Below are 27508 nucleotides of genomic sequence, written 5' to 3'. Positions count from 1 at the left end.
CGCTAGAGATCTGAGCTTGGCGAGATGGTGCCCCCACCGGAGGGCTGTCTGCTCAGGGGACAGCCAAGTCCTCCTTGCAGGACTCCGGAGCCTGGAAGATGGATTCTCTTGGGTGCATAGGACTAATTATTATGACTGATTATTGCCTTAGTGTCACAAGGATGGCAAGTAATTAACAGTAGGAATAAAATTGGAAGGGAAATATCGTTGAAAAAAGTAAAAACTTTACAAGTCTCCAAAGTGGAAGTGGTGAAATGAATGACATTCTAGTTAATGTTTTAAAAACAAAAATCCAGGGGTCCTTTCTCTTGCCTGTCACTGTTCAGATGCCCATTGTAGCACGTGGGCAGGAGAGGGTGGTCAGGGAGACTGGTTCCTTGGGGACAAGGAGGGCCTGTGTGTGCACCGGACACTGGACCAGATGGAGGGATAAGAGGAACCTGGCTTCATGGAGAGAAGAATCTTAGTCCCACAGAGATAGAAATAGAGACCAGGACAGTGGGCCAAGAAAGGCTTCCCAGATGGAAGGCGCTTGAGCAGAGGCTGACAGGGGAGTCTGCTCTGTGGACCAGGGGCTTCCGAGCACATTGAGGCCTCTGAAAAATTGGGATGATAGAGGGTACTCAAGCCTGGGGTATTTAATTGCAGGTCAGAACTTGGTAAAGGTGGCATTTCAAGTTGGCCAGCAGAGAATGGATTGTTCAGAGCGTGGCTTTAGGACAACTAACCAAACAGCAGAAAAGATTTAATTCTGACTTCACACCAAAACCCAAAGTAAACTCTGGTCCATTAAATATCTAAATGCCGTTAAATTGACCATATGAGTATTGGGAGAAAATATAAGGGGCTAATTATTCAATATTTGATGTTGTCTTTATGAAGTCCTGTCCATCCCAGGAGTGGAAACTGTTAACTGTGGTTGGCACTGAATATGGAACTATGAGTGATCTTTATTTCCTTCTTTTGGATTCTCTCCGTTTTATAAATTTTTGTATTTTGTAAATTTTTATATAGTTAGCATTTTTTTATGTTTTCTTTAAAAATTCAACAAAATATATATTTTTTGCTTTTATAATTTAAACCTGACTTTAAGTTTATAAAAGTGACACGTGGCTATTATGAGATGTTTAAACAGTAGAACACAACCAGGAGTAAATTATTTAAAAATTCACTTCTGGCCCTGCTTCCCTAAATTAGCCATTTTTAACATTAATTGAACATTCTGGGCAACTTTCTTTGCATATACACAGATAGAAAAATGACATGCTTGAAATGTAATTAAGCATGAGACATGCTATATGTTCTATTTTTAATTAAAGAATTAAATTTTACTTTACTTAAATTTATAGAAGAGAATCTGAAGTATAACAGAAGAAATTGCTGATCTTTGAGAACATGTTTCTGTGCTATAAAAGATCCCTCTAAAATTAAAAAAGTGACTTTACAAACCAGAACATATTGGAATCATTATGTATTTTTACCTCATATTTTAGTTTTAGACTACATTGGTTGAAAAATTATAATAAGAAGAGGAGAGCAGCACAGTTATATTTTCTTGCTCTCCTGGTCCCATCTCCCCATTTGCTCTATCATTTTTTTTCCTTTAAAGTACATTTTTTAACATCTTTATTGGAGTATAATTGCTTTACAATGGTGTGTTAGTTTCTGCTTTATAACAAAGTGAATCAGTTATACATATACATATGTTCCCATATCTCTTCCCTCTTGTGTCTCCCTCCCTCCCACCCTCCCTATCCCACCCCTCTAGGTGGTCACAAAGCACCGAGCTGATCTCCTTGTGCTATGCAGCTGCTTCCCACTAGCTATCTATTTTACATTTGGTGGTGTATATATGTCCATGCCTCTCTCTCACTTTGTCACAGCTTACCCTTCCCCCTCCCCATATCCTCAAGTCCATTCTCTAGTAGTTCTGTGTCTTTATTCCCGTCTTGCCCCTAGGTTCTTCATGACCTTTTTTTTTTTTCTTAGATTCCATATATATGTGTTAGCATACGGTATTTGTTTTTCTCTTTCTGACTTACTTCACTCTGTATGACAGACTCTAGGTCCATCTACCTCACTACAAATAACTCGATTTCGTTTCTTTTATGGCCGAGTAATATTCCATTGTATATATGTGCCACATCTTCTTTATCCATTCATCTGTTGATGGACACTTAGGTTGCTTCCATGTCCTGGCTATTGTAAATAGAGCTGCAGTGAACATTTTCATACATGACTCTTTTTGAATTATGGTTTTCTCAGGGTATATGCCCAGTAGTGGGATTGCTGGGTCATATGGTAGTTCTATTTTTAGTTTCAACATTGTGAAAATGACTCTACTACCCAAAGCAATCTACAGACTTAATGCAATCCCTATCAAACTACCACTGGCATTTTTCACAGAACTAGAACAAAAAATTTCACAATTTGTATGGAAACACAAAAGATCCTGAATAGCCAAAGCAATCTTGAGAAAGAAAAATGGAGCTGGAGGAATCAGGCTCCCTGACTTCAGACTATATTATAAAGCTACAGTGATCAAGACAGTATGGTACTGGCATAAAAACAGAAATATAGATCAATGGAACAGGATAGAAAGCCCAGAGATAAACCCACACACATATGGTCACCTTATCTTTGATAAAGGAGGCAAGAATATACAGTGGAGAAAAGACAGCCTCTTCAATAAGTGGTGCTGGGAAAACTGGACAGGTACATGTAAAAGTATGAAATTAGAACACTCCCTAACACCATACACGAAAATAAACTCAAAATGGATTAAAGACCTAAATGTAAGGCCAGACACTATCAAACTCTTAGAGGAAAACATAGGCAGAACACTCTATGACATAAATCACTGCTCTATCATTTTTACCTCATCAGGGTTTGCAGCCCTTACACTTTGCGTTGTAACCACAGCTCCTGTGTGTTAAGTGGATTTAGTGCATTCATCAGCTGTCCTCCAACAGTGGCTTCTTCATTCCTGAGGTTTGGGTTGTCTGGATTTCATGGTCAAGACATTTCTTCAAGAAGGGTCATGAGTGCTTGAGAATAGAATGTCTGCTTGTTATCTGCACAGTTTAAGGATGACGTGGCTGGGCTTAAAACTCTTGGATACACTTTCTTTCCTTAGGACCTTGTAGAGGTTCTTCTGCATCTGATGATACTGTGGAGAAGTGTTAGGACAGCTTTATTTTGTCTCTCCTGAAAATGACGGAAGAACGCCTTCCTTTGCTGTGAACCGTGATCACTTAATCAGGATATGTCTCTCTCAGCTCAGTGCCTGTTGTTCTCTCTCCTGTAATTCAGTTTCCTTGTTTGTTTTGTGGATTCTTTCATTTCAGGGAACTTTTTCTGGTGTTCTAATTTTGAGTACTTCTCCTGCTTTGGGTTCGATTTCTCTGCTTCTCAGACCCAGTTGTGCATTCCATAGGTTTTCTCCACTTGCTAGCTTCTCTCTAGTTTTTAATGCATTCGTCTTTTATCTGCTTTCACGTAAGCCTTTCCTTTATATGAGTAATTTGATTTTCAGATACCTCTATTCTGTACCTTGCTGTTTCTAATTTACTTCTGTTTCTTTTGGTTATCACGTTATTTTTCTGAGCACAGAATGTGCTTCTTAATCATAATCTGTTATTTTTATCATTTCCTCTTTGAACTTTTTTTATTGAATTCACATTTTTATTAAGAAAGTGTGAAACATTTGTAAGACGTTTTCTTCAATTAGAGTTACAGTTTGTCTCAGACTATGTTTTTCGTTCGCGGTTTGAACACTCTTGCTTTCTGAATGCCCTCTCTTTCTTCCTTTAACTTTGCTGTTGTCCTTCAGATGTGACTCTCTGCTGTTTGTCTTCATCCCTCTTGCGTGCGGCGTGCTTTCTGCCACTCTGACGTTGTAGTGGTGGGTTGTCCTCGGCTGTCCCCCACCCTGACTGAGGGCTGTGTCACACTCCCAGCTGTATTTTGTGTTCCCCTCACATTCTTCGTGGTCTGGAAGAGCAGGTGAAGGAGGAGACAGCTCCGCTGGCCTTTGTGCACCTTTCTTAGAGGCTCCAGGTTCCTGCAGCCCCTCCGGGCCTTGGGGTGGGCGTGTGGTGGTACCAGCCACACTCTACCTGGTTGTGGGTGGACCTCTGTCCTAAACGGCAGAGGGAAGATCCTTTGGCTCCCAGCAGGGGCCTCTGTTAAGGGCTGAGGCTAAAACATCCGAGGCCCCCATTCGTTTTCCTCTCTCATCTTTACCCACCGGTTGTTTTCAGCTCTTTCCACTCCCACAGGTAAAAATGGGGAAAAAAGATGAGGTTTTGGCCCTGTGTTTGCTGGGGGGGTGGGGAGGGGTCTGGCCGTCAGTGCCCCTCACCCCGGCTCCTCTTCCTGCTCTTACGAAGGATCTTGACTTAATGCAATGCCCTTTCCCCTCTGGTCCTGCCGCACCTGCCTCTTTGCGGGGGTTAGTTCACCGAGCATCATTAGGATGGCCCTGCTTCCTTCGCCACTTCCCACGCGATGTGGAGGGGCCAGATACCCCGCTGCAGCCGTCCCTGCATGGAGACCTCACCACGGAGCCGGGGCCCCTGACCGCCAGCCTTCTCAGCTGCTGCACACCTCCAGCCCCTCTTCTGCAGCACTTGTGGAGCTGGAACCACGAGGCTACCGTGGACTCTTCCATTTCTTTCCTTGGCCTCCTCTTTGTGACGTTTATGGCAGATTGTATCTCTTTTTTTGGCCATTTGTTGGTGGCAAGATTTTTGCCATTTTCCACTATTTTGGGTACATGGTTGCAATGATCACCACTTGAGGTTCTTTAAAACATTATTCTCCCATTGCATCTCCTTTAAAATGTAAATAACCTTTGCCCTGACACCATTTGGCTGAGGACTTTTACAAGTCACTTCATACAGCTGGGCTTTAGCATCTTCTATAACATCAAAGTACTGGTCCACATGAGTCCCTTTCACCTCTGATGCTGGTTGTTAGGTTTTTTATTTCCCACTTCACTATCAGTGTGCTAAGTATTCAGCTAGACAAGACCGAAATGGCTAAGAATTATAACAAATATGTCTTCTTGGACGGAAGAAATCGATGTAGAGCCTGGAATCCCCCAGAGAGAGCAGGCCTGGTCACAGACACAAAGAGCCCTGGGGAAGGCTGGATCTGAGAAATTGCTCACTTGGGGTGATGACTGGGCCTGGGGTGCCCTCTGCAAGGACCAAGGACCAAGCTTTCCTGGTCCAGAACTGTGTCTGGGGAGGGGTGGACCCCCGTGACAAAATTGATTCCTGGGTTTATGGAGTTCATGGCCTAAGGTATTTATTATGATGGCTCTTCTATTCTCATGATTATTAGAACTATCTCAACAAATCCTAAGAATTATTTGTGTTTATAAAAAATACAAATTCCATGAAACCATTTTTATAAAGGTCAGTGGACAAGGACTCAGTAACAGTGTGGAACAGGGGTGAAGTACACCTGGGCGCTGGGACTGAGGGAAGCAGTGAAACTTGTCAGAAACACCAGCTCTGAACCCCCTGGCAGGCCAGGGGGAGAGAAAAAAAGGAAGCCTAGTTTCCTTCAGCCTCAGGGGTTAATGAAAAGGAAGCTGCTATTTGTTGGGTGAGAGAAGATTTTCCTAGCCCTAGACCCTAAGGGCCTTTATTTAAGAGGCCATGAACAAGAATGGGTGATGTTCTGGGATTTACAAGAAGTTAGGAGGCGAAGCACAGGGAGATCAGCTCGGTGCTCTGTGACCACCTAGAGCGGGGGATAGGGAGGGTGGGAGGGAGACGCAAGAGGGAGGAGATATGGGGATGTATGTGTATGCATAGCTGATTCACTTTGTTATAAAGCAGCAACTAACACAACATTGTAAAGCAATTATACTCCAATAAAATGTTAAAAAAAAAAAAAGAAGTTAGGAGGCTAAAGCTCCTCGTAACTTGTCCCCTCCATGAGTGGCAGTGACACCCGGATGTGCCCTGAGGACATGTATGGACCCTCTGGTCAGTTGCTGTGGGGCTGCTTTGGGGCCTTCGTGCTCCGGGCTCCACTGTTGCTATGGAGATAAGATGGCTCTTTGCTCCAGCAGCCTCTTCCGCCCTTGCTCTCTGGTGGTCCTGATCCCTGGATGAGCCTCGCAGGCTCCACATGCCATTTCCCCTCCCAGGATGGCTTTACGCGTGGCCGTAGAGGGGGTGCCCCCAGGAGAACTTGCTTCAGATTCCGTCCCCTTTGCCCAGTGGCGTGTTGCCTTAAACCCACCTCCCCCTCCTCCTCCTCTCTTTTTTAACCCCCTCATTCTGCCTTTCTTGAAACTATTCTCATGTTTGCTTTTTGGCTGCTCAGTTTCCCTTGGCATCTGGCTTATAGGTTGTAAGCTCATCTATTGTTTTATTGTGTACTTTGTTCGCAGTAGCAGGAGGAACCTCACGGTAAGAAAACTATAGACGGTCTTAGTGTCTTTGTCTCTGAGTCTCTCGTAGAAGAAAAGGATTTTTATGGAAATGATTTTTTGTGATTTGCAAAGATCTTTCTCAGTTCATTCCAAGTTTGCTTGATCTTTATTCTGACTACTTCCAGCTGGGCTGAGAACCCTTTTCCATGTTGCTGTGGGTCTTCTCAGACTTTGCTGGTTATTTCTGTTTTAATCTGTCCCTTTCTCCTTCCTCTGACACTTCTCTTGGTCCCTCCCTCGGCATTTATGACATTTAAAGGTAGTATCAGGGACATCTTTTTTTTTTTTTTGCGGTACGCGGGCCTCTCACTGTTGTGGCCTCTCCCGTTGCGGAGCACGGGCTCCGGACGCGCAGGCTCAGCGGCCATGGCTCACGGGCCCAGCCGCTCCGCGGCATGTGGGATCTTCCCGGACCGGGGCACGAACCCGTGTCCCCTGCATCGGCAGACGGACTCCCAACCACTGCGCCACCAGGGAAGCCCTCAGGGACATCTTTTACTTGAATTTTCTTCAGCGATTTTTAAAATCCTTTTCCTGCTTAGCGCCGTTAAGATGTTTTTGTGGACGCTTCTGGATCTGTAAGAAACAGCAACTGTGGACTCTCTGAGACTGAAGTGGGGCTGCAGCGTGGGCTCAGCCGGCATGTGTGCTGTGGACCAGCTGAGCCCTGCCGTGCGGTGGGCTGGGCCTCCCCCGCAGGCTGCGATCCAGGAGGTGCTCGGTCTTCGTTGTGTTTCCCAGAAGGAAAACCAGCGTACCTTTCCCTGTACCGTCCTCCACCCCTGCCTCGCTCCACTAGCTGTCGTCAGGCAGCCCCTTCTCTGCTCAGACCCCAGTGTTGCCCCCAGGAAAGTTTTACGGTTCACATGTTTGAGAAACACGAATCTACATCATTCACCTTATTTCCATAGAAGTTTCTCTGTGGGACCTAATAAAAGTTGTTTTGCACTTCATTTGAGCCACCGATTATGTAGAAACCTCCATTCAAGATAAGAAAATGGTCAGTTGGCAATGGTTCCATTTGCTGTCCTGAAACGTGCAGCCAGGAGAGCAGGTCCCGATGGCTTGGTTGAGGGTCACTGTTCACTCTCACATCTCAGCTTGTCAGATAACGGTGTCCAGGAGTTGTGTGTCGCTTCAGCGTGGGGTGCAGGAGCAGGGAGAACCCACCAAAGCAAAAGAAGAACGTCATTTTCTAAAGCCTGATGATGACGGGCCCCCCCCACTCTCTGTTCCCTCCTCCGTCCCTTTGTGCCTGAACACATTTCTTCCTGGTGTCCTCGACGACCAAAGGGAGAGATGGTAGCCTGACAGGCTGTTATGTGTTATTTCATTTGCATGGGACATAATTAAAGCCTAAACAGGGGCGTCCCTGGTGGCGCAGTGGTTGGGAGTCTGCCTGCCGATGCAGGGGATGCAGGTTCGTGCCCCAGTCTGGGAAGATCCCACATGCCGCGGAGCGGCTGGGCCCGTGAGCCATGGCCGCTGAGCCTGCGCGTCCGGAGCCCGTGCTCCGCAACGGGAGAGGCCACAACAGTGAGAGGCCCGCGTACCGCAAAAAACAAACAAACACACAAAAAAAGCCTGAACAGGGTTTCTTCTCATACCTGACATACCTGAGCAGCAGATTGACTGAGAGAAGGATCGGGACGTGATGTCCTTGTATCCGCGCCTTCTCAGCCGGGAGAGCCCTTGCCCTGGTCCTCTCCACCTGCGTGGCGTCTACTCACCTGTCCAGGCTCGGCCTGGATGCTGCCTTGACCGTGGTACCCGTCCCCATCACCCATCAGACATGAGTCACGTCTCCGCCGCACTCCCCTGGCTCATTAGACCTGTTACTGCCGTTATTTTGTCCCGCCTTGTCCTGTGCTCTTCAGGTGCCCATTCCTTCCTGTCCAGTCCCTGATGCAGGAAGGGTGACCAGTTGTCCCAGTTTGCTTTGAGGTGTTTCCTGGGATGTGGACTTCCAGTGCTAAACCCTGGGGAATCCCAGGCAAACCTGGATGGTCCCCCTACAGGGCCATACACGATGATTCTTTTAAAATCTTATTCCAGTGAGAATTACGCATCACACAACAAAGGGACTCAGTAATGTTTGTCATTGAAACCGTGTTTCCACAGGCTACTCAGCCCAGGGTATAAGCACAGGTCCCCTAACTATGAGAAACATGGTTTTCCTGCTCTCTCTCACCTTCTGTGGCGAGATGTTCAGCCTCCTGTGCCCTCTGGTCTTTGTCCGACTTCCCAGGAAGGTCTCACACAAGGTCAGATACACTTCAGCCTCCGCTAACTGCCAGGTCAGCTGCGTGGTGCAAACTCAATGCTTCTCACAAGAGCAGCATTGTTGGTCCTCACGGATGCCGAAGGACCATGGTGCTGCCATGCTGACTGCCAGCAGCATCTGTCCTCCACTTGGCCATACCCACTACCCGGCTTTGTGCTGGAGTCCTGAGTGGTAGGACCAGAGCCGTGAGGCATCCTGGGTGCATCCCTCACCCTCGTCAAGGAAACCTGAGGTACCAATACAGGGCTGGTCCTGAGGGAAACTGGGCTGCTTGCCTAGGGGTGCAGGACATTGGAACCCCTTTTCTTACCTGTACAGGTAGGGTGTGAATGACAGTCAAGGGTCTCTTTCCACGGTGCGGTTGTACAGATTAGTATCAGAACTCAGAGACCGTGACGTGCTCTCTGCCTCTTGGGAAATAAAAATATAGGTGTTTAAGTGGCTGCCATCCATGTTTTCTGGCTGAAAAGATATCTTATTTAGTCTCTATACTCTGTGTTACAATATCCTGGGTGAGAAGGAACTGTTGTTTCCCCTCTAAAATCCTAAAAAGATAAGGTCTTGGTGGCATAGAAACAGAATTTTTAGGCTTCCAGCTTAAGGTGGAAGAAAGTCCAGCGCGGAGTTAAAGCAGTGGAGCCGGGTGAACCGAAGAGCTTCCCAGAGGGTTCTTAGGAATTTGGGTTCCCTGAGGTTCGTCCCAAACACCGCCACCCTGCTGTTACAGAGACGAGCTGGCAGGGCACCCGGGTTGGCTCCAAGGACCTAGGCAGTGTGGGCCCGGGTACAGAGAATGACACCAGAACACGTACCTCTGTGCCCACATGCACAACTCTTTCTTACACATCTTTCTGGGGATGGAGTCCAGTGAGCACTGTTTTGAAAAATATGAAAGTTACAAGATCATCAGACATTTGGTGATGGTGTTTCTCTCCGGCAGTGTGTGTTGGCTGCAGTGTAGATAGCTTTAATCATGCAATCTCCAATCAGATGGAGAACTACTCAAGGGTAGAAACGGCCTATGCCTTTTTTAAGATTTATTGTTTGGTGAAGGAAGGAAGGAAGGAAGGAAGGAAGGAAGGAATAAATGGAAAGGGCCCTGGAGGTGCCCTCAGAACAAACTCTGCTTTGCCTTTTCGGGAAGCCTGAGCTGGTGAATGAAAAGTAAAGGTCCAGTGTGTCTCTGTTTTATTCCTTGAAAACAGGAAGTCCTTTGATGGATTTTAAAATGCCCACAAAGATGTTACTAGAAAAACCAAGAACGCTTTTTATTCAGGCTCAGCGGGTGACCCTCTGCTGACTCTGGGATGGATTTGTCCAACTGCCCACACTTTTAAAGCATGGTTTTTCGGGCGCTTGGTGCTGTGTGGGGGCTTTTATTCTTCCCTGGCAAAGGAAGTACAGTGTCCTCTGGCAGGTTTGCAGAAGGGATCTTTTATGTACAGGGAATTTTGTGCTCGGTGGGTGGTAGCTCTGTCTGCAGGGCTGAGGCTGGGGAAGCACTCGGTTCTGAAGCAAGAATGGCACCTGGCCCCATTCCTGGTCCCTTGTCTGCTGCTCGGAGCTCTGCCCTCCATCTGCTTTTAGAATCAGCTCTTCCCCTCCTTCCTCTGGAAAGAGAGAGAATTCTCTGAGCCGAGCCTCTGACCAGGTGAGCCCTGGTGCCTCTGCCCAGGGTCAGTAGAATCTTCCCCAGGACTTCTTCCCTCTGGATTCTCTCCTCCTCCTCTCTGCCGTCCTAAACCCGGCCCATCCTTCAGGGTTCCAGCCATCCAGCCCACAGGCTTGGCCGCGCTTTCTGAATTCTGTGAACTTTTTTTTTTTTTTTTTAATTAGTTTCTGCTTTATAACAAAGTGAATCAGTCATACATATACATCTGTTCCCACATCCCCTCCCTCATGCTCTGTGAACTTTTATCAATGCCACGATGTGTCTGATGATTTCATTTGAGCTCATTTATTTCTCAAGTAAGGTTTTTGAGTGCAGGAACCGTATCTTCTCTGATCTTCCCAGCAACCCCAGGTAGGCAGTCCCTCCTTCTTGATGTCACGATAAAAATCACTGCGTAAATTGGCCTCTGCAGTTAGAGCTCGGAGACTCTGAAAGACTCTGACGTGGATTGTTGTCAGGGCTTCAGGGAAGTTGCAACACAGCGATAAAAGGAATGAAACGGGAGGGCAGGCAAAGTATCAGCGTATCACAGATACCATCCTGCCAGTAGAATCCATTCATTTGCTTTCAGAAATCTGCTAAAATGACACACACACGTACATATCTGTACACACATGTTTTACACATCAACATATTTTTATACACACATATTTACATATACATCCATATACACACATCAACACACATTACGCATGTGATACACACATGTATATGAAGTAAACCCTTAGCAGAGGACAGGGCCCGGGCAAATAACAGATATGCTTTGGTGGGGAAGGCAGGTGTATGCCTGGCCCCGCCCAGAAGGGCTGCCGGGAGCCTGTCGTGTGTGTGTGCCGGGTGCCTGGGACCGTCAGCCACAGGGAGGAGCAGTGAAGGAATCTGCCTGGGGAGGGTGAGGTACAGCAGCTATGCTTTTGGACTCTCGCCCCTCCACACAGCCATGACACTGGGTGTCCCCAGGGTTTCTAGGGTCCTAAACAAATAAATGTCTTTTTACCTTTGCTCGTTCAGCCTCTAAGACTATTTGTGTTGCACACACAAGAAAAGGCAAGGACGAGGCCTCCAGTCTCACCCTCACTGGACTTCAGTGTTCTCATCTGTATATTGGGCTTTGTGTCTTCTGTACTTCGTAGATTTCTTGTGGCAGAGAAGGGTACGGACCCAGGGCCGTTCTAGACACTGGATCCAGGCCATAATGGGCTGGACGTGAGTCAGGTTGAGCCTGTGGCCTCTTTTTTTTTTTTTTTTTTTTTGAAGATGTTGGGGGTATGAATTTATGAATTAATTTATTTATTTTGGCTGTGTTGGGTCTTCGTTTCTGTGCGAGGGCTTTCTCTAGTTGTGGCAAGCGGGGGCCACTCTTCATCACGGTGCACGGGCCTCTCACTATCGCAGCCTCTCTTGTTGCGGAGCACAGGCTCCAGAGGCGCAGGCTCAATAGTTGCGGCTCACGGGCCTAGTTGCTCCGCGGCATGTGGGATCCTCCCAGACCAGGGCTCGAACCTGTGTCCCCTGCATTAGCAGGCAGATTCTCAACCACTGCGCCACCAGGGACGCCCGAGCCTGTGGCCTCTTGCATCTGAGTTTTCATGGACCAGATCTGCATGTTTAAATTTCATGTTTTCCTGGTAAGAGAAATAGGAATACAGGTGGTGGCAGGAGCCAGCCAGCACGTCCTGTCCCCTCTCTGCTCTCCTGGCAGCCCAGTTCCCTCCCAGGACCCTTTTGCACTTTACAGAATAGGTATTTGTTTCGGCTTTGCCTGTTGCTGTGAACACAGGACCAGACATCCATGTTTTGTCTTCTAGGGAGATGTGCATCCAGCAGGATGGGAGAGTTCATCTCACCGTCGTTTACTTTGGAAAAGAAGAAATGAATGAGGTCAAAGGAATACTTGAAAACACTTCCAAGTAAGTCTGATGTGGAGCCATGGCGGGGAGTCTGGAACCTGAACGCGGGAGGAGATACCTGAGCTCATGCAAACCGTTTTATGTCCTTTTCACTGTGGGCGACCCAACCCGGGAGAGGGACGGGCTGGCCTTTTGCGTGTGGTGGTGTCGGGGGTGGGAGTTCTGTGCCCTCCTTCCTGGGGACCACCTGCCTCACACCCGCCCTCATTGTGAGGGGTGTCAGCTCGGACAGTGGAGACAACTGCCCGGAGCACCCAGGGTGGGGGGCAGGGCTCCTCCGGCCCCCGTCTGACACAGCAGGTTTGGGGACCGCACGTGGCAGGGGTGGACTTGGGGAGCACAGCCATGCAGGGAGCTCCTTCTCAGTCCCCGCTCGTCAAGGTTCGCTCTCATCCACTGAGCAAATGGCCTCAGCCTTCTGACTGTCACTCCTTCTGCATTTTGAGAGATCAGGGGCCAGTGATGCTGGGGAGGGACCCTAGATTAACAGAAGCGGTTTAACCAACACTTTTGGACCGAGAGCTCTGGATTTTTACCTCGTTCATCAGTTACGTGGAGGATTAAATGTATTCAAAAGCAGAAGAGAGGGGTTTTTCTTACCAGAAGAAACGAACAAGCATGTATTTAATGAACACATATCTGTAGCATTTTCTACTGGTGAGGAAGCTGGCGGCACTGCCCACTCCCTCTGGTTCGCAAGCTGTAGGTCAACGACGAGGTGTGTGGTTTCTCCATTGGTGCGGCTTGGAGGGTGGTCAGAGGTACCGGGGGCAGAATTCGTCTGAGTAGGTCCGTATGGTCTGAATATAAACAAGTCCCTCTGTTTTGAGTCTTCGGTAAATGGTAATAGGATGATAGTCAAAGGATAAGATGCCGAGACTGAGCGCACTTTTTGTATTTATTTTCAGGCTTTGTTACCCATTTTGTGTCACGAGCACAAGATCAGAATGCTAATTATTATTCAAACATCTGAAGCAGTGCACTGGTCAAATTTTGTCCACACTTATTTTGTAAATAAAGTTTTATTGGCTAGCAGGCGTGCTCGTCTGTTTCTGTATTAGTTATGGCTGCTTTTGGGCTACAGCTGCAGGGCTGAATAGTTGTGACAGATACAGTGTGACTCGCAAAGCTGAACTCTTTACTATCTGGTCCTTTACAGAAGAAGGTTGCTGACCTCTGTTCTAAAGCAATAAGGAGTTAAAAGAGTTTAAAACTAGTACCAGCTTAAAGCTATGACACCTGTTGAAGGGAGATCAAAGGGAATAAAATAATTCAATATCCTAAATGTAAGTGAAATAGATATCTCTCGACTCCAATGCATTGCAATATCCTTTTCATCTCTGCGTAGGAGTGAGGAGTGTGAGTTATTAGAATTCATGTCCTCTGCCCAGTGGATAGGTTTTAACATCTCTGCAAGTAGCCACCCCCTGGGTGTGGACCTTTTTCAAATTTCCCAGATGATTCTGACATGCAGCCAGGATTGAGAACGATTGTTTGGGAAAGTGGCGGCCGCCCCAGGGGCTGCCCGAGGAAGGCCTTGGTTGCAGCCAGCTGCCTCCTTTCGAGGTATTTTGAAGTAGAGATCCAGGTGATTCGAAAGCCCAGCCAGGACTGAGACATCAGTCCTGTCGGCTCCGGCACCTTCCGAGGACATCAGAAGGTGATCAGATGTCTGATAGATACGTGTAACCGACTTTACAGGAGTCTGATGGACGAGTGGAAGGCCAGTTGAGACAATGTTACGGAAAATACCCTTTCTAGTGACCGGAGTGCCCAGGATTCTATCAAGGCATTCTCCGCCGTATCACATGACCTGGCAAGCTGAATTCGCAATCAGAAGGTTGTGTGTTGAGCAAAGAATGAATCTGAACGAGAAAAGTAAAATCATTTGAGGGGTAGGGATGGCTTGGAAAATTTCCAGAGATGAAGCTACCCGTGATGGGGACGTCGTTCTGGAGCCTGAGTCAGTCTTTAAAGCAGTGCTGCAGTCACTGATGCCGTGGGGTGTGTCCTGCCCTTTCCAGGGCGTTGCTGTAGGAATGCCCTGCCCTCTGCCACCAGCCTGAGCTGATTTCCCGCGGCTGCCTGCAGCCCCGCCGTCCATATGAAGTTCCTCATCACCCACTGTCCCAGCCTGGTACCCAAGCGGGCTCTTACTTCTAACTTTGTGTTGATGACTTACTGCCCCGCAGCCAGATGGGGGCGCAGTTTACCCTTTGTCTTCACACCCATTATTCTCTCAGGTTTGGCCTTCCCTCCATCCTCCTTCCTGTTTCCTCAGACCCCCTACCTGTGCATCCCCGCCCAGGTCCCCACTCCGGAGCTCATCCTGACCTGTCCTTTCCTCTCTGAATTGGAACCATACACCCCTTCAGCATCTCTCATCTGTGGCACTTGGCATATGATTTGCCTGTTTATGTTTCTTTCTGCTGTCCTCACTAGATTATAAGCTGCTTAGTAGTACTGTGTCGCATGCTTCTGAAACTCCAGCTCTTGGCACTGGGCCTCACCCAGGTTTAAAATGTTCAGTGTTTACCAAATGTAAAATAGATAGCTAGTGGGAAGCAGCCGCATAGCACAGGGAGATCAGCTCGGTGCTTTGTGACCACCTAGAGGAGTGGGATAGGGAGGGTGGAAGGGAGGGAGACACAAGAGGGAAGAGATATGGGAACATATGTATATGTAGAGCTGATTCACTTTGTTACAAAGCAGAAACTAACACACCATTGTAAAGCAATTATACTCCAATAAAGATGTTAAAAAATAAATAAACAAATAAATAAATAAAATAGTCACTGTTCGTTCATCAGGAGAAGGACAATGCCAGGTGTGTAGTAGACTTGTACACATTGTAATCTATATAAAACGCATATACGAAGCTTTATTTAAATACCATTTTTATCATTCTCTTAAGATGCTAAAGCTTTTATTCAAATGCATCTTATCTTTGAATAATATAATAGCCATTGTGATTAACATGAGTTATGTCATTTAATATTCACAGCAACCTTATGAGATAGAAGCTGTTATTAACCCCACTTCTTAGATGAAGAAACAGAGGCTTAGAGAGGTTGTTACTCAGCTTGCCACCCCTATCCAGGGCGACAGCCAGATCTGAACCTCGTCTGTAACTCCTGGACTCCCAGTCTTAACGTCGCGCCAAATTCTCACTCCAAAAACCAATCATTGTTCATTGAGAACAATATGATCTGAAACCAGTTTAAATGAAATTTATTTCATTTGGCTCTCAGCATTGTGATCAAACTGTTCTAAATCTAGCTAATGTATGTATTTTAAGAATATCTTGAAAAACCCCAGTTTAGTGACTAGCGTGCAGTGTCTGTGTCTCTCGGTTTACGCTTACTCTGTCGAGCTTTACGTCTCAGTTGATTGCTGTAGAGCAGTGTTTTGCAAACGACAGTTTGTGATTCATTAGAGGGTTGTGAAATTGATTTAGTGGGTTACGTGCAGTGTTTTTAAAAAATCAAAATAGAATAGAAGATTATCAGAATACATCACAAGTATTAAAGATAAATATTGTTTCATGAAACTTTAATTTCAGAGTGTGTGTGTGTGTGCACGTGTGTGCATGCGCTGTGTCATGATTTATAATATATTCTTTTGAAAGGGTAAGGGTTGTGATCAAAATATTTAGAAGCCACTGACGTAGATAACAGTACAAATCAGTTCTCAATATCTGATTTTTATTCCACAAAGTTTTTCATACTAAGCTTCAGTTAATCTCAGATTACACCCTAGTTCAGTGGTTCTCAAATATAAATGTACTTTGAATAACCTGGGGTGCTTTTTAAAATACAGATTCCTGAGATCCAGCCCCAGAAATTCTGAGTTATTAGGCCTGAGATGAAGCCTGGGAACCAACACTGAGAATGAGCTCAACCTGTGATGCTGATGTGGGTTTTTGAGGAATTCTGACCTAGGTAGACACTTGCTTGGAGCTATGTATTAGGAAATTTTAAAAAATTCATACTGGTGGGTGGATTTGCATGAGTTATAATTTACTGTGTGGTATCTTCATCTTTGTCCATTCGTGAGGACACAAAGGCATCTTTCAGTAGAATCACCTCTGACATTGAAGCACTAGAACTGAGATACTGCCCTGTCCTGCAAGTATGTGCCTGAGAGAGGGTTTTGTGTGTGTGTGTTGTCAGGAAAATGCCCTGATGCCATGGTGTTGTCCACATTTCATGCCTCTTTTAAGGGATTTGCTTGACGGGTACCCTCAGGAACATTTTATCAGGACATCCCAAAAGAAAATTGGGGGGAAAGTTGTCTGAAATTGGAGAATTGTTGCTTTAATATTTTTTCATAAACAAGGATGTTTTAGATAAGAATCTCATCTGCTAAAATGAAAAAAAGCTACACAGTGAATTCCTTCCTAGAAGATAAAGAGGCTTGGACCCTGGGAAGCACCTCACAGGTGAAGGCAGCACCTAGGCCTGTGGCCATCTCACTGGGCATCTGCCAGAGAAGGGGCTAAGCATGACTCTGCTTGGTGACCAGCTCTTTGTGGAGATGTGCCTGTATTTTTAGGTATTCCAAGTTGTTCTTTGAGGGATTCAAACATGGCATATAGATTATAGTATCGTGACGGTGTTAAATTTCTTGAGTGTCATTATTACATTGTTATAATGTTATAAAGGAGAGTGTTCTGGTTCTTGGGGAGTACTTATCTTTGAAAGTGAAGTTGCCATGATGTCTGTAACCTCAAATGGTTCAGAGGAAGGAAGGAAGGAAGGGAGGGAGGGAGGGAGGGAGGGAGGGGGGAAATATGGCAAAACTTTAACACTTGGTGAATCTGGGTGATGGTATATGGGTACTTTACTATGCTTACAACACTTCTAAAGGTTTAAATGTTTTCCAAGTAAAACATTGGGGGAAAATATATTATGGAAAAAATTAAATGATATTAAGTTCATACAATGGAATATAATGCAACAGTTAAAAAAAGGTGATCTCAGTGTAAATGGTGGAATAAAGAGCTTGCAAAATTCTCCTCCATAAAAGCAGTGAGAAAATTACTAAAAATTCTCAGAATCAACTTTTTTAAGAACTATGGAAATTAAAGTTTGCAACAGTCTGGGAAGTGTTTAGCCAAATGACTAAATTTTGGTGTGAACAGGGAGCTTTGTGAACTTTAACTTGCCCCATTTCACCCCCGCCCCCAGCTCTTCAGCAGCCCATAAGAATCACAGTCGGTCAGACCCTGCTCACAAGGTTGTCTTCATTTGACCTGACTCAGAGGCCTCCCAGTGGAACTTTTTATCCAGGGGTATTTGACAAAAAACAATTATAGGAAGTCTTTAACTTTGTGGCTGCCTGAGGTGTAGATAAGAATTGGGGCAAACAGTAGACTAACCAAAAAGCTCAGAAGGTGAATCTGAGGAGTGAAATCTCCAAAGGGGTTTTGAAAGCTCCAGCACATTCCTGGGGATCCAGAGGCTGTGCTCATACTTAGGAAAGACCTGAGCAGGCCCTTACTTTTTACCTCTGACTGATCTTGAGGCTCTGTGCAAGAAGGAAGTAAAGGCTCAGATAAGTTGTTACCTGCTTGGTTGTGTGTTGATGACATGCCCCACCATGCTCAGAGTCCCCACCATGCACACAGAGTCCTCTGGCAAAGACTGGGAGACTGATTGGTTCCAGACATTTAAGGAAATCCCTGCTTAATCATTAGCTTACCACTAAGTGTTCACACACAAGAGTACACTTTACAGAATTAGTTCAGGAAAGTCACTAAACAAACAAACAACAAACAGCAACAATAGCAAAACCCTGAGGGGGGTGGAGATTCTGATTTCCAGGGCTGCCACATTACATTATTTAAAATGTTTAGCTTTAAACAAAAAATTACGAGGCATGCAAAGAAACAAGAAAATATGGCTCATGCACAGAGAACAAAATCAATCATTAGAAATTGTTCCTGAGGAAGCACAGGTGTTGTACTAGACAAAGACATTAAGTCAACTGTATTAAATATGTTCAAAGAATTAAAAGAGACCATGTTTAAAAAACTAAAGAAAAGTATGAGAACCATGTCTCACCAAATACAGAGAGATCAGTTATAAAAAGAACCAAATAGAAAGTCTGGAGTTGAAAAGTACAGTATTTAACATAAAAAAAATTCATTGTGGGGCCTCAACATCAGGTTTGGACAGGCAGAAGAAAGAATCAGTGAACTTTAAAATAGGTCAATTGATATATGATATAGTTTGAGAAACAAAAATAAAAAAGAATGAAGTAATAGAAAACCTCAGAGACCTGCAGGATACCATCAAGCATGCCAACATAGACACAATGGGAGTCCCAGGATAGGAGAGAGAGAAAGAGGCAGGAAAAAATATCTGAAGAAATAATGTCCCCAGACTCCCTGTATTTGATGAAAACATTGATTTACACATCTAAGAAGCTCAAAAACTCCAAACAGGAAAACTCAAAGAAATGCACATTAGACATATCACAGTCAAATGGTTGAAAAACAAAGAGAAAGAATCTGTGTTACTGAGTCCAAGCTCGTACTGCTCACTGCACAACAGGCCAATAAATCGAGAGACAAATTGTTGGGGCAAGGAAGGAATAATGACTTTATTTGGAAAGCCAGCAGACCTAGAAGATGGTGGGCTAGAGTCCTAAAGAACCATCTTTCCTGAATCAGAATTCAGGTTCCTTTTGTACTAAAAAGGGAGGGGGTGTGGTTAGTTGTTGCAAACTTCTTTGTGCTGGAATCCTTTGTTCTTGCAGCTGTCCACTAGGTCAGGTAGGTCAGGTAATGACGTTCCTGTAAACCTCCAACAAGACAAATGTTGTTCTCTGTTCTGCAACTTTTTATCTCTATATGAATGGAAAAGAGTTATACCTTTAAAGGTCAGAGCCTTGAAAATGGGCTACCCTGTATATTTCAGGCTATAGGCAACATATTTAACTTCTAGCGAAAGCAGTAGACTACAAAGGTTAAAGTAAAAGAAACAGATCCAATATGGAGTCAGATTTGTTCTTCCCTATTACATAAGCAGCAAGAGTGAAGCAACTCATCAGGTCCATGGGATCCTTAATAAGATGGAAAGTGGGGCGGCATATTCAAAGTGCTGAAAGTAAAGTACTGTCAACCAAGAATTCAATATTCAGCAAAACCATCCATCAAAATTGAAAGAGAAATTAAGACATCCCCAGTTAAGAACTGAAAGACTTTATCACTAGTAAACCTGCCCCACAAGAAATAATGAAAGGAGTCCTTGAGGCTGACATGAAAGGACACTAGACACAAACTCAAATCCATGTGAGGAAATACAAAGGGCCAGTAAAAGTTACTACATAGGGAAATATGAGACACAGTATAAATGTATTTTTTGCTTATGCTCTTTTCCTATCTGATGTAAAAGTAAAAAGATAACTGCATAAAGCAGTAACTATAAATCTGTATTGATAGACACACAACTGATTTTTTATACGTTATTTTGTTTCCTGCAACTTTACTGAATTCATTTATTAGTTAAAATGGTTTTTCGGTGAAGTCATTAGGGTTTTCTCTAGATAGTATCATGCCATCTGCAAATAGTGACAGTTTTACTTCTTCCTTTCCAATTTGGATGCATTTTATTTCCTTTTGTTGCTTAATTGATCTGGCTAGGGCTTCCAATACTGTACTGTATAAAAGCGGCGAGAGTGGACATCCTTGTCTTGTTCCTGATCTTAGAGGAAAAGCTTTTAAATTTTTACTGTTGAGTATGATGTTAGCTGTGGACTTATAATATATGGCCTTTATTATGTTTAGGTACATTCCTTCTCTTCCTAATTTGTTGAGAGTTTCTATAATAAGAGGATGTTTGAATTTTTTCTGCATCTATTGAAATAATAATATGAGTTTTATTCTTCATTCTGTTAATGTGATGTATAACATTTTTAAATTTGCAGATGTTGAACCATCCTTGCATCTCAGGGATGGATCTCGCTTGATCATGGCTTATGATCATTTTAATGAACTCTTGAATTCAGTTTGCTAGTATTTTGTTGAAGATTTTGCATTAAGTTCAGGGATATTGGCCTGTAATTTTCTTTTCTTGGTGTTTTTGTTTGACTTTGGTATCAGTGTAATGCTGGCCTCATAAAATGAGTTTGGAAGTGTTCCTTCCTCTTCAATATTTTGGGAGAATTTGAGAAGGATTGGAATTACTTCTTTAAATGTTTGGTAGAATTCATCTGTAAAGCCATCTAACCCTGGGCTTTTATTTGTTGGGAGGTTTTAATCTCCTTGTTCATTATTTGTCTGTTCAGATTTTCTATTACTTCATGATTCAGTCTTGAGTGTTGTGTGTTTCTAGGAATTTATCCATTTTTACTAAGTTATCTAATTTGTCAGCATGTAATTGTTCATAGTTGTCTCTTACAATATTTGGGATTTCTGTGGTGTCAGTTGTAATGTCTCCTTTTTTGTTTATAACTTTATTAATTTGAGTCATCTCTCTTATTTTTCTAGATAATGAGCTAAAGGTTTGTCAATTTTATTTATCTTTTCAAAAGAAACTTGCTAAAACAATTGTATAAGCAGGCTTGTATATAAGCTCAGAAACTAGAAAACTCTAAACTGTTTAAAATGCCTACTATAAACAACTGGCTGAGAATATGTTTAGCCTTAAATTATTTACCACATTCAGATCCCTTTAGTAAATAGAACTCAGAAGAAATGTCAGTATTCAGGGCTGTTAGATTTAAATTTTTAAGTTATACATCAAATATAATATTTCTATGTAAATTTTTAAAGGTTTTTTCTTCTTTTTTATGAAGGGTTCTTGTGGGAAGTGTCACATTAAGAGAATTTCCTTGCAGGGGTGGGAAGAAATTTGTATTACGTTAGACAGCAAGATCTTTTATCATTTTTAAGCCAGCAGTTCTGGGAAATGCATGTCAATTAGAGAAATTAAATCTCCGGCTGAAACAGTGGCTGCCTCAGGTCATTTTAACCTCTGTCAGCATGACTACATATAACCTGGAGGAGACCCCATGCATCAGACTTATGATATAAAGGAAAGGAATTGAATGAGAGACTCAAGAGTTTCATCAGTTGATAATACAATTCAAGAAGAAAAGAGAAGAAATAATTTTAAGTAATCCTGGGGCCGTTTGGAACTGCAGACTCTGACTCATAACAGGAAATTACATAGTAGAGAGTGTAATGCCCACATTCTACCGTGAAAAAGCCCATTCCTCACGAGGCCATTACTCTAGACATGCCGCTAAATATTACATTTCTTTGTATGGCTAAATTAAATATTTCAAACCAAATTGCATTTTATTTTTTTCAGCTTTTTTTCTGTTACTTACATATTTGTCATCTTCTTAAAAGCTTGGTTTGTGCCTGTCCTTGGGAACGTATTGGTTGGAGCCTCTTTCTGATGGGGGAGGCGGGCTTAGGATGTGTGAGGGCCTCTCCGGTGCCCACCTGAGGGGATGAGGTGGCATCTTGGGGCAGCATCTCCCACAGTGACAGGTCTGAGACACACTCTGTGTTTTCCATTGACTCGTCTCTTGATCCACCCAGTGTTTATTGAGCTGCACTGTGTCCCTGTGGGCGCCACTTACTGCACAGCGCTGATAATCTCTGAAGATAGAGATAAGAAAATAAGGCAGTCCCTGTCCTCCAGGGTTTAGAGGACAGACCAGGTGGTCCAGTGCACAGTGCACGAGAATGCACTGGGCCCAGGAGAACAGAGGCGGGACTTGCCCAAACTCCTGGGGGCCCAGAGAGGGCACCTTGGTTCACAGGAGGGTGAAAGGCAGTGACACTCGATGTGGGCCGTGAGGATTGCGTGGGATCTTCACAGGAGTCAGGGCAGGAGGTGGATTCCGGGGAGGGACCCCTGAGCTGACACAGGAGGCCCCAGTGCGTCCACGCTCTTGGGGCCCGTCTTCCGGCTGGTCGCTGCAGAGGGGATGGGGATGAACAGAGAACTAAACAGGGCCCCTGCCCGTGTAGCTCTGCGGCCTGCATGTGGGGTTGTGGCCCTGTGGTCGTGTCATGCACATTCCCAAACCCACGACCACACGGGCCAGTCAGTGTTGTGTGTTGAAATGTGTCCTTGCTTCTGCACAGCCTCTCAGTATGCTGTCCACGTGCTGCTGGGCAGGACGCTCGGGCCCAGTGAGCAAGTCCCCCTGCGGGAATGTCCGGGGCCCAGTTATCCTGCAGAAGCTGGTGTCCCTGCATCCCGTGCGCCCTGTGCTCCGGAGCTGGTGCTGATGAGTCTGAGACGGGAGGGGGCATCCCACTCCCAGCCCAGATGCTTCGCAGTGTGTTTATCTCGCCATTCTGGAGAAGAGAGGAGGGAAGTTGTTCTGATTTGGTTTCTGGTGTCTCCAGCTCAGCCCTCTTTCTCAGCAGAGACCACGTGTCAATTATCAGAGGTCCTTCCTGACGGCAAGAGAGGAGAAGGAGGGGTCCTGGTTAATTATAGGGGGTGCTGGGCTGAGTGATCAGGAAGAGGGCAGCGCCGATATCCACCTGCAGACAGACGTGTAACTGAGCACGGTGACCTGGCCGCCCCACTGGGAACCACGGCTGGTGACAGAGTTACCCTGCGCCTCTCCAGTGCCCAGGACCGGCCGATGGGGCTTCCCGGGCCAGCAGGGACTCCGTCCCCACCTTGCCTCGGTGTGCAGTCTTGTCCACGTCCCTCATGTCCCCTGCTGGCCGGCGTTGGTCAGGGTGGATGGGAAGCCAGGGTTCCGTGGGGCGTGGGAAGCAGAGACGGCCGGGGCCCGTGGGGCAGAGGGGCCGCTGCGTGGACAGCAAGTGGCAGGAGCTGTGTCCTGGGGCTTTGCGTCCGGCCTGTGGACGCGCTGGAGAGTGGGTTTAAAGTGCACATTCAGGTTGGGTGGTGCCGTGGGTGTAACACGGCTTGTCTCATCCTCGTTGGGAGGTTGGACGAAGAGAGAGGAGGCAGATTGCATGTGCATCCGGCCGTGGGCCTGGCACCCATGCCCCGAGATCTCTTCCTCTACAGACCACACACTGAAGCATGGAGGCCGATGTTCTAAGACTTTAAAATAAATTCTTCTACATCAAGGTCATCTCAAGCACTAGGACAGTGAGCTGTCCCAGCCCCCTTTCCCAGGGACAGTGACCAACAGGCAAGCTCCCTCCCCTGCCCTCCCCTCCCCCACCCCTCCCCCGCCCCTTTCCCCATCCCCCTCCTCCCCCTCCTCCCCCTCCTCCCCCTCCTCCCCCTCCCCTCCCCCTCCCCTCCCCTCCCCTCCCCCTCCCCTCCCTCCCTCCCCTCCCCTCCCCTCCCTCCCCTCCCCCTCCCCTCCCTCCCTCCCCTCCCCTCCCTCCCCCTCCCCCTCCCCTCTCCTCCCCCTCCCCTCCCCTCCCCCTCCCCTCCCTCCCTCCCCTCCCCTCCCTCCCCCTCCCCCTCCCCTCCCCCTCCCCTCCCTCCCTCCCCCTCCCCTCCCCTCCCCCTCCCCCATCCCCCTCTCCCCTCCCCTCCCCCCTCCCCCTCTCCTCCCCTCCCTTTCTCCCACCTCCACCCACTGCAGCAGGGCAGAGAAGAGCAGTCCATCAGCAGAGTTCAGACCAGGGCTTGGGGGACTGGGGGACAGAACAAACGAGACTAAGCTCTGTGTGGGGTTCGTGTGTCCCCCAGCCACCACCCTCCCTGGACCTGTAGCCCTCCGCTGCCTCCCTACCACTCACTCAGCCCCCTGGCTGGTCATGCCTTCGATGCTGTTAGTTCAGCTTCTAATGCTGCCTGTGTTCTTATTTAAGTATTAAACATGACTCCACTTTGTGTAAATGTTTGATATTCTACACAGTAAACAGCAAATATACATTTGTGTGTAAATATTTGATCTGTCAACACAAATGGACTGTAAGCTGTTTGGGACAAAAATCCTGCTTGTCTTTAACACAGTGAAGGAAGGACCTGTCTTCCCCTGCTCTTGGCGAAAGTTTCTTGCCATTGTTCAAATGTGAAGCATTTTTCTATTTGCAATCTCTAACGATAGACCCTGGGAAACCTCTGGGAGGAGCCACCTGAGTCATGAGCCAGATACACGTGAACAAGGATTTGGTGCTTGGGCATGTAAGCCCTCCCTGCCCTGGAAATTAGTCCCTGTGGTCTCCCAGAGTATGAACTGTGAGACACTTGAGAAAAGAGACCTGCTACAGCTGTGAGAGAAAGCCGGGCCACCGGGTGGTGGACAAGTTCTGTGAGGCTAGCTTCGATGACCAGGTGAAAACCCAGGCATCTCCCAAGGGTAGAACTTTCCTGAGAACTGGTCAAGTAGGGCCGGGAGAAGTGGGCTGTTGAAACCTCCAGGGGATGCAGAGGTGCTGCAAGGGTCTCACTCCACCTGGACGTCTTCTTTGCAGACAAGGGGGCAGCGCTGTCCCTACCAGGGAAGGCTGGGGCATAACCCCCAGGTGACACAGAAAATAGGAACTGGGGCCCGCCTACCCAGAGAGAAGAGTCAAAACGGAGTTCTGGAAGAGTCGAATCGGGTAGAGCAGGGCTGAGCTGAATCCTCTAACAGTAGAACCTTAGCATGTAAAGGGCCTGAGGTCTGGACCGTGAGGCTTTGCAGCAAGGAAACTGAGACCAGAGAAGTGAAGTCACTGCCCAAAATAATGAGAGGCAGTGCTGGATTGCAGTCATTCGTCTATGGACACATTTAGTCACCAGCATCCACTGGGTACCCAGTGCTGGGCAGCTCCAGGCCCTGGACCTGGACTCCTGGCTTACGCTCCAGTGCTCCTCCAGGCACCAGGCCTTCTGCCTTAATCTGAAAGGCATGTCTGGCCTCAGACTCAGAGAAGCTTGGGCCCAGATTCCCAGGATAAAAAACCCAGGCTCATTGCCAGGTCTGAAAGGAGGTGACAAGTCAAGGAAGGAGTAGCAGAACTAGTTCCACTGATTAAACTACCATTTGAATTATGACTGTGTTTGTGGTGACCTTTACCCGAGATAGTTACAGACTTTAAACACTGGAGATGGGTTTTGAACCTCTTTTGAGGCATCAGGATTAGAGAGAATCTGGGGATGGGATAGGCTGGGTTGGGAGAGGGCTCTGAGCTGGGGGCGAGGAAGCCATCAGGACAGGAAGGGTGTGTCACAGGAGAGGGGCTGGCCAGATGTCAGGCCTGTCCAAGTGGAATTGGGAGTCCAGTAGGACCCAGAGTGGGTCTCTGGGAGAAGACAGTCCCTGTCCCACTAGGTACTAGATGAATTCCTGGAACTTTTGCTCAAGACGTGCCGCATCTCAGAAGGTTCTGGGAGAGAGCAGCCAAGTGAAGAAACACACCTGGACTCCATGACCTCAGGCCTGTGCTACTAACAGACTGGCTGATGCTTACCTGGTGCGCGTTACACTCTTAGCGTCACTTACCATGCTGATCAGAGCAGTTAAGGAAGGTGTCGTTATTTCTGTTTTGCAGATGAGGCAGCCGAGGCTCCGGGAGATTAATGGGCTTGCCTAGATCACAGCGTTAATCCACAGGGGAGCTAGGTCCCAAACGTCCTCCTCTTCTGAATCCAAGTGTCATTCCCTTACTGTGCTCGGCTGTTTTACCTTCGGGTGGGGAAGGGATCCAGGTGTGAGCGTGTCTGGGGATAGACGTACACCCGGACCACGCTGCCGGGTTTCTGGAAGGAATCCCGATGAGAAGCTGCTCAGTGGGGCCATCGCAGTGTGGCTTTCTGTCCTTGGCCAGTGGTTTCACTGGCTCCAGAGGCACTGGGATCGTCCCGGGTTCTGTCCCCTGGTCTCCACTGGCTCACGTTCTCCCCCTCGCGAGGAGCACACGTTCGCCGTGACAGTATTTTTCAACACGGGGAAGCTGCTAGAAAAAGAAGAAATGAATTGGTGCTAAAACGTCTCAAAGTGTCCTTGGTGCCCGTAATCCCGGTGCCCTCGGGTCCCAGAAGACACGTGGTGAGATGTCGTGGGCCTCTCGGTTGTGTGTTTTCCAGGGGATTCCACCGGCAGCGAGCCCGGGCACCCGAGTGACTGTGTGTGGTCTCACCTTTCAGAGCCGCCAACTTCAGGAACTTCACCTTCATCCAGCTGAACGGGGAGTTCTCTCGGGGAAAGGGGCTGGACGTGGGCGCCCGCTCCTGGACGGGGCGCAACGTGCTGCTCTTCTTCTGCGACGTGGACATCTACTTCACCTCCGAGCTCCTCAACACCTGCAGGCTGAACACGCAGCCAGGTGGGGCTCCCCTCCCGAGCGTCCTCTCAGCTCGCCCCGACGACCCACTCCTGGATCTGCCTTATTTACCCCGCTGACAAAGAAGACAAGGATGCCGTCTGGTTTGATTCCTCCTTTGGTATCGTGCTGTGGGTCCGTCAGCCACCATAGCTCTGGGACTCTTGGTCCCAAGTTTGTGTGTACACCCCCTTTTCCATCCTCCCCTAGGAGGTCAGCTTTAGGGGATGACCCGGGAGCAGGTGTGGTGGGGAGGATTGGGCCTGGGAGACACTGCTGAAACGGAAGGGAAGGCGTGGCTATGGGCGTCTACCGGGGCAGGAGGGGCTCCAGACAGAAAGAACCCACAGTATGAAAATTGTTCTCATAGCTTTGACTCAGCAGCAAGGCCGATACTCAGCTGATAACCGCTGGAATGGCCATGTCCGTCATTCAGATACTGAAATTCTTCTGTGAAAATTGGTAAAGAGCAGCTACCCGGGGCTCCCACACTCTTTTCCTGCTGCCCGAGGTCACCCTGGCTGACTGCCCCACGAGCCAGCAGTTAAAGGGTTAAGGTCTGGTAGGACGGGGGCACTGGGGCCCTCTTTCACACCCACGCCCACTAGTCGTGCCCAGTGCCAAGTCCACTGGCCGTCCGAGCTTGGAATGTTACCCCTGTGCTGGAAGTCGGGAATCCGTGTGTGTCCATCTGGTCTACCTGCCGCAGTACTGCTAAGGTCTGTGTCAGAGTCCAGTGGAGGGAAAAGGGACAGTGGACACAGATCCCTAGGCTGTTTCTGACGGTCACATATACATGAACAAATCTAACAGCTTTATCTGTCGCTTACACATATGTCTGTTTTCTGGTTTGCAGGGAAGAAGGTATTTTATCCGGTCCTTTTCAGTCAGTACAATCCTGGCATAATATACGGCCATCATGACTCGGTCCCTCCCTTAGAAAAGCAGCTGGTGAGTGCTCCCCCCGAGG

At 47.0% G+C, this 27508-nt stretch overlaps 1 protein-coding gene across 8 annotated transcripts in view; it reads left to right on the top strand.

Moving 5' to 3' along the window:
• Positions 1-27508, top strand: part of CSGALNACT1 (chondroitin sulfate N-acetylgalactosaminyltransferase 1) — a 328764-nt gene that overhangs the window by 283162 nt on the left and 18094 nt on the right. For all 8 annotated transcript variants that reach the window (XM_081221110.1, XM_081221111.1, XM_081221115.1 and 5 more), the window contains 3 exons: positions 12219-12320; positions 26363-26541; positions 27395-27489. In XM_081221110.1, coding sequence (XP_081077236.1) covers positions 12219-12320; positions 26363-26541; positions 27395-27489 — 376 coding nt within the window. The remainder of the gene's footprint in view (positions 1-12218; positions 12321-26362; positions 26542-27394; positions 27490-27508) is intronic.

The sequence above is a fragment of the Mesoplodon bidens genome, assembly GCF_964165515.1.
Source record: "Mesoplodon bidens genome assembly, chromosome: 20".
In the NCBI taxonomy this organism is placed as follows: domain Eukaryota; kingdom Metazoa; phylum Chordata; class Mammalia; order Artiodactyla; family Ziphiidae; genus Mesoplodon; species Mesoplodon bidens.
The sequence above is the reverse complement of the archived record's forward strand: the minus strand, read 5'-3'. Positions and strand labels throughout refer to the sequence as shown.